Source organism: Salvelinus fontinalis, chromosome 27 (assembly GCF_029448725.1).
Source record: "Salvelinus fontinalis isolate EN_2023a chromosome 27, ASM2944872v1, whole genome shotgun sequence".
NCBI classification, from domain to species: domain Eukaryota; kingdom Metazoa; phylum Chordata; class Actinopteri; order Salmoniformes; family Salmonidae; genus Salvelinus; species Salvelinus fontinalis.
In genome coordinates, this window is record NC_074691.1 from 37,998,378 (window position 1) to 38,008,470 (window position 10,093).

The 10,093-nt window shown below is 46.9% G+C and overlaps 2 protein-coding genes across 4 annotated transcripts in view; one reads left to right on the forward strand and one right to left on the reverse strand.

Annotated features, from left to right (window-relative positions):
- ino80 (INO80 complex ATPase subunit) overlaps positions 1-4,231 on the forward strand; it is a 102,330-nt gene extending 98,099 nt beyond the window's left edge. For all 3 annotated transcript variants that reach the window (XM_055885688.1, XM_055885690.1, XM_055885689.1), the window contains exon 36: positions 1,932-4,231. In XM_055885688.1, coding sequence (XP_055741663.1) covers positions 1,932-2,155 — 224 coding nt within the window. In that variant the 3' untranslated portion in view covers positions 2,156-4,231. The remainder of the gene's footprint in view (positions 1-1,931) is intronic.
- A 2,841-nt stretch (positions 4,232-7,072) lies between these two features.
- On the reverse strand, positions 7,073-9,197 carry LOC129825531 (glutathione-specific gamma-glutamylcyclotransferase 1-like). Its single transcript, XM_055885699.1, has 3 exons — positions 8,531-9,197; positions 8,344-8,379; positions 7,073-8,127 (listed from the first exon to the last, which is right to left on the reverse strand). The coding sequence occupies exons 1-3, from the start codon at positions 8,708-8,710 to the stop codon at positions 7,741-7,743; spliced, it is 603 nt and encodes a 200-aa protein (XP_055741674.1). The 5' UTR covers positions 8,711-9,197; the 3' UTR covers positions 7,073-7,740.
- Positions 9,198-10,093: the final 896 nt, after the last annotated feature.

Here is a 10,093-nt window from a genome sequence, read left to right on the forward strand (position 1 = left end):
CCTTGTTTTCATTGTTTTGTCTCTAGTGCCACAGTTGGAAGTTTATTTATTTGTTTATTTTACCAGACCAGGTCAATTAAGATAAAAAAAATAAAAAAAACTCTTGTGATTTATCATCTGTCTTTGCCTTCTCCTCCCTCGCCCCCTTCCCGACCCTCTCCCTCCTCCTCCCTCGCCCCGTTCCCGACCCTCTCCCTCCTCCTCCCTCGCCCCCTTCCCGACCCTCTCCTTCCTCCTCCCTCGCCCCCTTCCCGACCCTCTCCCTCCTCCTCCCTCGCCCCGTTCCCGACCCTCTCCCTCCTCCTCCCTCGCCCCCTTCCCGACCCTCTCCTTCCTCCTCCCTCGCCCCCTTCCCGACCCTCTCCCTCCTCCTCCCTCGCCCCCTTCCCGACCCTCTCCCTCCTCCTCCCTCGCCCCCTTCCCGACCCTCTCCCTCCTCTTCCCTCGCCCCCTTCCCGACCCTCTCCCTCCTCTTCCCTCGCCCCCTTCCCGACCCTCTCCCTCCTCCTCCCTCGCCCCCTTCCCGACCCTCTCCCTCCTCCTCCCTCGCCCCGTTCCCGACCCTCTCCCTCCTCCTCCCTCGCCCCCTTCCCGACCCTCTCCTTCCTCCTCCCTCGCCCCCTTCCCGACCCTCTCCCTCCTCCTCCCTCGCCCCCTTCCCGACCCTCTCCCTCCTCCTCCCTCGCCCCCTTCCCGACCCTCTCCCTCCTCTTCCCTCGCCCCCTTCCCGACCCTCTCCCTCCTCTTCCCTCGCCCCCTTCCCGACCCTCTCCCTCCTCCTCCCTCGCCCCCTTCCCGACCCTCTCCCTCCTCCTCCCTCGCCCCCTTCCCGACCCTCTCCCTCCTCTTCCCTCGCCCCCTTCCCGACCCTCTCCCTCCTCTTCCCTCGCCCCCTTCCCGACCCTCTCCCTCCTCTTCCCTCTCCCCCTTCCCGACCCTCTCCCTCCTCTTCCCTCTCCCCCTTCCCGACCCTCTCCCTCCTCTTCCCTCGCCCCCTTCCCGACCCTCTCCCTCCTCTTCCCTCGCCCCCTTCCCGACCCTCTCCCTCCTCTTCCCTCTCCCCCTTCCCGACCCTCTCCCTCCTCTTCCCTCTCCCCCTTCCCGACCCTCTCCCTCCTCTTCCCTCGCCCCCTTCCCGACCCTCTCCCTCCTCTTCCCTCGCCCCCTTCCCGACCCTCTCCCTCCTCTTCCCTCTCCCCCTTCCCGACCCTCTCCCTCCTCCTCCCTCGCCCCCTTCCCGACCCTCTCCCTCCTCTTCCCTCGCCCCCTTCCCGACCCTCTCCCTCCTCCTCCCTCGCCCCCTTCCCGACCCTCTCCCTCCTCCTCCCTCGCCCCCTTCCCGACCCTCTCCCTCCTCCTCCCTCGCCCCCTTCCCGACCCTCTCCCTCCTCTTCCCTCGCCCCCTTCCCGACCCTCTCCCTCCTCTTCCCTCGCCCCCTTCCCGACCCTCTCCCTCCTCCTCCCTCGCCCCCTTCCCGACCCTCTCCCTCCTCCTCCCTCGCCCCGTTCCCGACCCTCTCCCTCCTCCTCCCTCGCCCCCTTCCCGACCCTCTCCCTCCTCTTCCCTCGCCCCCTTCCCGACCCTCTCCCTCCTCCTCCCTCGCCCCCTTCCCGACCCTCTCCCTCCTCTTCCCTCGCCCCCTTCCCGACCCTCTCCCTCCTCTTCCCTCGCCCCCTTCCCGATCCTCTCGCTCCTCTTCCCTCTCCCCCTTCCCGACCCTCTCCCTCCTCCTCCCTCGCCCCCTTCCCGACCCTCTCCCTCCTCTTCCCTCGCCCCCTTCCCGACCCTCTCCCTCCTCCTCCCTCGCCCCCTTCCCGACCCTCTCCCTCCTCTTCCCTCGCCCCCTTCCCGACCCTCTCCCTCCTCCTCCCTCGCCCCCTTCCCGACCCTCTCCCTCCTCTTCCCTCTCCCCTACCCTTTCCCCCTCTAGCAGGTCTCCCTGCAGCCTCCCCCCTTCAGCCGTCTCTGGGTCGGTCAGGGACGGCCCCAGCCTTCTCCCCCAGCAGCAGTTCCTCTCCCAAGGGGAAAGGTGGCACTGTGGCCCCCAGCCAGAGTGACCCCCAGCAGAAACAACCAGGACATAGCCACCACCACAGTCATGGACATGTGACAGGAAGGAAGGGCAAGGGACCTGGCGGACCTGGGGCTCGATAGCATGTAGAGATGATGGACATCAACACAGTACACACACACACACACACACACACACACACACACACACACACACACACACACACACACACACACACACACACACACACACACACACACAGTCCTAAGGATCTGATAGAGGCCAGAAAGATCCAGCCCTTCTGCTATTGTGGGAGTCTTCTGTGTTTTAAACCAACACATCTGCTGCACTGACCAGCTTCAACTGTGAGCCCATGTGACCTGCTCCACAACCAATCAACCCAGAGGTGAGATGTTCCTTAACCAATCACATACCTCACTACCTGGAGGACCATGCTATCCCAGAAGGCATAGCGACGTAACAAATGGGCACTGTCGGGCATGATGGACACTAAACTATTTTGTGTGTACACACACACACACACACAGACCATCATCATCGCAAGGTCCAAAACAGACCCTCATCGCTTCCACCAATCACCTCTTCCTTCCATTAGTACCGTCCTCAGTGGACAGTTTCTGCCTCCAGCGTGTGTGTGTGTGTGTGTGTGTGTGTGTGTGTGTTGTGACCAAGAGTATTAGAGTATTTCAAAGTGGTTTCTCTGTGACGAAAATAGACTTGGTTTTCTGTCTAGTGAAAAGCAACTAGCCTGAGTAGCACCTGTCTGTGCTGTATTGAGAACTCCCTTTGACACTCTGTGAGTTTGCAATAAAGCACCAGCAGACAGACAGGCACTCGGGCTTTAAGGCAACACCTTCCAGCAACACCGCATCCACGCGTTAAGGGCTTCTAACATAGAGTGCTCTCTCCAAATGGTGTTCTCCACTGAGCCGTCTCATCCGTTAGGTAAAACAACTTGTTTAGGATTAGATCGGAATGCTTGCATCAAACGTTAGGTTTATGTCATATGTTTTAAAACACGTAGTAATGTTGAACTACTCTTCTCTGCATTTCAACAACAGAATGTAAATTCGTACCAAAACAACTAAAACGGACTGCTTTTTTAATTATAGCTCTTATTTTTATATTTATAGACCAACCGATGTTGTCATAGTGACCCATATCAAAAATGGCAAATTTCAATACCGTTTTGAAAAAAGCCTCTCTTTCTCCATAGAGTTTATCCCAACACAATGAGAAATGAAGGAATTCTAATATATATATTTTGTCGGATGAGAACAGATTGAAGGGGTATTTTGTGGTAAATTGAATTCCAAAGTGGTGAGCACTGCTTAATAAAGATGTGTTGCTGATCTGTTTGTGTAAAACTCTAGTGTGCTTCTGAAATGACACCCTGTTCACTATATCGTGCCCTACTTTTTGATTAAACTCGGGCCAAAAGTAGTGCACTATTTCAGGAATAGGGAGCCATTTCCGTTGCAACCTAATAGGTGTCCTTTAAAACTTAACTTGGATTGTAATATGTACCATAGAACTGAAGTTAATTTAAAAGTGGGTAATAATTTATCAGAATTCATGTGAACATTGTAAAAAAATTTATTGATGCCATTTTTATTTTTTAAAACAGAAAGAGAAAAAAAAAAGTTATACTTCTGATCAGAATCTTTTGTCTTTGTGATGTCATTCAGTGATGTTTTTGGGTATGATGACTCGTGTTAATTATAAGTTGTTGGACTAGGGTTGCCAAATCCTGGTAACTTTCCCACATTTCCCCGATTTTTTTATTTTTTATTTTATTTTAATTTTATTTAATTTTGTTTGATTTTTCCCCCAGAAGTGTCGGTTGGAGGATTCTCTGAATTTCTGCTTAGTCATTCCCTCGTAATTCCACATCTTCCAACCAGGATTTCTAGAAAACCGGGGAATTTTGGGAAAGTTAGCGTAATTGTGCAACCCTATGTGGAACCAAGCACTATGTCTAGTTTTGAGAGTTTGTTCTGTGTTGGATACTATAGTGTGATGATGAAATCTCTTCTCCTATAACATGTAAATAAAAATTGAGGGCGACATGTTGACCCCTGGTTGGTTCTTCCCCCAGTTTGCCTGTCTATTTTTATAGGTCATGTGTAAATATGAATACAAAGCTGTCATTTTACTAACCGGAGAAGCCAATTCAAAATAAAAGATTGATTAATCAACTTGTGTTGTGATGATGCGTTTAACAGCATATGCACTGGACATGTACAGTAGACCTACTGTGAAACATTTCTTAGGTCAGAAAACAAATTTTTCCCTTCAGAAAAGGTCATAAATATTCAAACAGTTTACTACAGATAAACCGATGCAAAGCATAGACACACTTCAACCAAGGAGAGTTTGAATGAATAGCTCGGTTCACTGTGCTCTTTCAGCTGCTCTTGACTGTCACATATTACGCAACCATTTACTGCTATGTATTTCTGCTATGTATCTCATATAGCCCTGTGGAGGTTTGTTTTTAGTCGTACAGTCTGTCCCCGTGGGAGAGTTAGCTGCTGGTTATCTTTGGAGCAGGTTTTTGTAAAGGCAGCTAGTGCAGCACTGTGGTCTAGCCAAGCTTAGAGTCCAAAATGACACCCTATTCCGAACATAGTGCACTACTTTGAACCAGAGCCCTAAAAGCCCTGGTTGAGAGTAGTGCACTATAAAGGGAATAGGGTACCGTTTGGGATGTGAAGCCAGACCAGAAAGTATTGAACACAGTGATGAAACCAGAGCAGAATGTACTGTACACTGATGAAATCAGAGCAGAAAGTACTGGACACACTGATGAAACCAGAGCAGAATGTACAGGACACACTGATGAAACCAGAGCAGAAAGTACTGGACACACTGATGAAACCAGAGCAGAATGTACTGGACACACTGATGAAATCAGAGCAGAATGTACAGGACACACTGATGAAACCAGAGCAGAAAGTACTGGACACAGTGATGAAACCAGAGCAGAATGTACAGGACACACTGATGAAACCAGAGCAGAAAGTACTGGACACACTGATGAAACCAGAGCAGAAAGTACTGGACACAGTGATAAAACCAGAGCAGAATGTACAGGACACACTGATGAAACCAGAGCAGAAAGTACTGGCGACACTGATGAAACCAGAGCAGAATGTACTGGACACACTGATGAAACCAGAGCAGAAAGTACTGGACACACTGATGAAACCAGAGCAGAAAGTACTGGACACACTGATGAAACCAGAGCAGAATGTACTGGACACACTGATGAAACCAGAGCAGAAAGTACTGGACACACTGATGAAACCAGAGCAGAAAGTACTGGACACACTGATGAAACCAGAGCAGAATGTACTGGACACACTGATGAAACTGGTCTTATTATGTAATGCAGTAGTCTGACCTTTGGGTGTTGATGTCGAAGGTGAGACACACACAGTACAGTAGCTCTTCTCTTGGTAATGTTATTAAACTCTATTCTCACAGAGTGGAAGGGTTATTCTTGGTAATGTTATTGAACTCTATTCTTACAGAGTGGAAGGGTTATTCTTGGTAATGTTATTGAACTCTATTCTTACAGAGTGGAAGGGTTATTCTTGGTAATGTTATTGAACTCTATCCTCACAGAGTGGAAGGGTTATTCTTGGTGATGTTATTGAACTCTATTCTTACAGAGTGGAAGGGTTATTCTTGGTAATGTTATTGAACTCTATTCTTACAGAGTGGAAGGGTTATTCTTGGTAATGTTATTGAACTCTATTCTTACAGAGTGGAAGGGTTATTCTTGGTAATGTTATTGAACTCTATTCTTACAGAGTGGAAGGGTTATTCTTGGTAATGTTATTGAACTCTATTCTTACAGAGTGGAAGGGTTATTCTTGGTAATGTTATTGAACTCTATTCTTACAGAGTGGAAGGGTTATTCTTGGTAATGTTATTGAACTCTATTCTTACAGAGTGGAAGGGTTATTCTTGGTAATGTTATTGAACTCTATTCTTACAGAGTGGAAGGGTTATTCTTGGTAATGTTATTGAACTCTATTCTTACAGAGTGGAAGGGTTATTCTTGGTGATGTTCTTTCAGACGAGTGGAAGGGTTTGTCCAGTGTGTCACATTCAAGCATGGTTGCAATTTTTGATCTAGAGGATACCATTTAGATACACTGATGGACTGTTATGAAACCCCCAAAATGTCTTAGTTGGTCAGTGGCCCTTAAAAGTGATGTCATTGGTCAATTTCAAAATCCTTTATCGTAAGCTATGGGCATTCTGTTAATGGTCAAGTTAAGAGAATGTCCTCAATGTTGACACGTGTACCTGCTTTTACCATAAACGATTGTTCAGTCTTCGACTTTGTCTTCTGCCGCCTTCCGTTGTGGTAACTCAACATGGGAAATGAATTATTTCTTTAGAAGAATTGCCATCTAAAGTGTTCTAGAACCAGTATGAGGTTCCCTCTATGTTCTACTATAATATTGGCCTCAGGTGTTGATGCGTCTCCATTTCCTTCCTGACCTATCAGAGAGCTGCAGAATCTAATCACATGACTTCCCAGAGATGCACCGTCACCCCCGGTAACAGGTTACCTAAGACTGGACCTAGTCTGATTTGAGTCACATCCAAAAGGACCAGCCAATGTTGGAAAGCACTGTGTGTGTTTGTGTTCAGCAGCCAATGGGAGGTGTACTCTGAAGTGTATTTGGTTGACACCTTTGTGTGTTCTGGTGAGATGTTTGGGAGTGCTGTGTGTACGTATGCAGTTAGTCGACGCCTTGTAATGAGTACTGCATGTTCCCTCAGTTGGCATTCAGCAGCATCATGTTTATCCAAACATGGAGCCAATGGGTTCCTCACCTGAACTTGTCATATTTTACAGTCTACTGCAGTGGTTGTATAGGAGTGCTGGTATCGGCCCCATACCAAGTTGAGATGACAATATGGATGGTTGGTGAAAGACAGTTCTTCTTGGGTAGATCGGAACACTGCCTACTTACGGCTATGGACCATGATTAGGAACGAAAACAGCAACAGAAAAATATGTTTTGACCATTTATTGGTGGGATCTACTAATCGACTGGATTTAAAAGTAACCTTTTACAACAAAGGTGTATGTAACATATCAGCTAGTTGGCAAATGAGTGACAATAGTTGAAAAAAAACACCAGATCATACCTACATCAGTAGTTCAATGGACATGAAATTGAGAACCGTTAAAGCAGTGTCCCATTTAAGACTGAAATACAGTAGTGCCTAAACCAGAACTGAAAAGATAGAACCGTTTATTCAACAGTGACATCTAGTACACAGAGTCCACTAAATTGTCTGGCTTGACAAAGTAACTTCACACCAACTAAATATTCATGCTTGGGTAAAAAATAATTATAATAAAGAGGCAGGCACTCGTCAACTCAAAGTACATGCTTCCCTTTGTACCTCTTCAAGTCAGTCCTTTATGGCGTCAGGTTAACAGTGGATGGGATAAGACAAGCTACACCATTACAAATACACAAAGGACTGGAACACAGCTGTTTTTATGAAGTTAGAGACTGACTGGGCTAGCCTGTTACAGATAACACGTTTACACCAAGGTTGTAGCCCAAATGGCACCCTATTCCCTACATCAGACACTACTTCAGTAGTTCACCATATGTACTAGGGTACCAATAGGAGAGCCCTAATCGTAGTATAGATGGAAGGGTATGGGCTACTGAGCCCCTAGCAGGTATGGCACTAGAGCCAGAGCTGCAGCCTCGATGGAGAACAGGTGTGGGTCGTCTACGTGAGGGCAGCTCCTCCTCATGAACTCAGCCAGGCGGAGAAGATACTCCAGATTGTGACCCGTCTTGCCCTGCCTGGTGGCGATCTGGTGCCCTATCACCTCAGGGCTGGCTGGCCCCAGGAAGAGTGGGTTGTCTGGGGTAGCAATGTAGAGGAGAGCCTGTTGGGTCTGGTTCATGTGGTCATCCTCGGGGATGAAGTCTACGAGCTTGGTGACGTAACCGCCGCACACGGCCTCGCGCACATTCAAATACTTAAGGGACTCCTCGACCTGGGAACCGGTCACCTCGAAGGCCACGCCCCAGGTAGTTGCCTATTGAAAGTAAGATGTCATTAGACACTTCATTCAAGCTGACATTTTGTATAGAGGAAAAGCTAGAGATGTCTGTTAGACAGGTCGTTCAAAGACAAACAAGTGGATATTTCGCATTAATATAAATGGAAATGAGTAATAAGGTTTGAGTTCTGTTGTGTGGAAAGTACATAACTAAACCCAAAAAGGCATCATTTAGGAGGAAGTTCCACTTACGTCATCATCCTCAATCAGCGTCACCACTCTTCCGGGCTGCGTAGGAGAGAAAAATAGGTCAACAACACAGACTAAAGCCATAGTTAGCCATGTATCCAAGTTGTACAGCGACCACATCAGGGCGTGGTATCAAACTGTACATGCAACAACACTTTATGGTCATAGTAAATATTGATATTCATCTTACTAGGTCATCATTTCCACGATGGAAGTTGTCTCCGTGCCAGAAGCGTCTCTTATAGCCATGGATGTAGCCGACCTTGCTACTCTTGTATTTGAAGTCAGGCTTCCACACCAGAGAGCCGTACCCGAAGATCCACAGACTAGTCAGGCTGGTCTTACCGGCGATGATATCTTTAGGCTTCATTTTGGTCAGTAACTAGTCTTTTGATTTTCAAATTAAGTGATGGTCAAAATAAAGAATAATTGGGTTGAGGACTCAATTTATTAGCTAGCTAGGTAATGTTAGCTTCCTTCGATCAAGGAGGAGCGGTATAGGTTGGCTCACAGTAATACCGCGGACGGTATTAGAGCCCAACTGCTTGGCAGTTGTGAAGATGGAGTATCGGAGTCCATTTTGCCTTGCACGATGCATGCCGATGCATTAGTTTCGCCGCATACTGACTTAAAAATCCATAGTAGCCGCTTGGCTAGCTTTTCGTATCAAAATAAAACAGGCAAAAACCGTTTGGCTAGCTATCCAAGCCAGCCGGTAGTTTACGACGAACCGAGAACTTATTTATGAAACCGTTTTTTAAGGAGTTGATCTTAAGGTTTCTTCGGAGAAAGCTTTGCGCTCAGTCGTGTAGTCGTTCTCTTGATACCAAATGGCGTATTCTCATGGTAAATATATATCCAAGAGTCCAAATGGGTTCGACACTTATGACTATGTTTTCAACCAATTACATCTCAGAGAGGCTGATTTTCATGTGGTGGTAGCGAATCAGAGATGCGTGTCCCAAATACGTAGGAATTCCAAACCACGCTCAAAATTCTATTGGCGTTGAGGGTAAAATTAAAACACGCCCATGCCTTGCAGCGATTAGCTTGTAAAAGCATCAATCATAACAGACAAGCCTCTGATTGGGTACTTTTAAACTGTCACCCCAGACAACTATGCATCTCATTATCCATGACTGGCTGATGCAATTTACCTCAGCATTTCAGGCCAGTCAATAGCCCGAGACATTGCATCAGATTCATAGTAGATACCAAGTCTCTCAATTTGGGGGAGTTGAACATCTTATCATCTTAACATGGAAAATATACTAATAAAGTCAAGTGGACAAATAGTGGAAGGTCAATGAAGGTTTAGGCCTAAATTCGATTTTGAATGATTGGAGGCCTATCTATCTAGAAAGTAAGGAAAGAGCCAAATCATTGTTCTTGTTTGGATCGTGTAGCCCAGGGGTGTCAAACTCAAATACCCAGTGGGCCAAAATGTAAAACCTGAACAAAGTCGCGGGCCAACATTGAACAATGAACCTTTTAATATGGACCCAAACAAGTTTTGCTTTAACATTGAATATGGAACAAGCATCGCTTATTACCATACAATATATAATTTAATAGGGGAGACATGCAAAATCGAATTTTAAATGAAAAAACACATCAATGGCATTCATTTATTAAATAAATACAATTTAAATAAAAATCGTATGCCTCTTTTCTATTTGCAGCCTTCTGATTTAAATACCAAAATAAACTTTTTCCACTGGCTAATAATTTTACAAATAAAATGATAATAAAT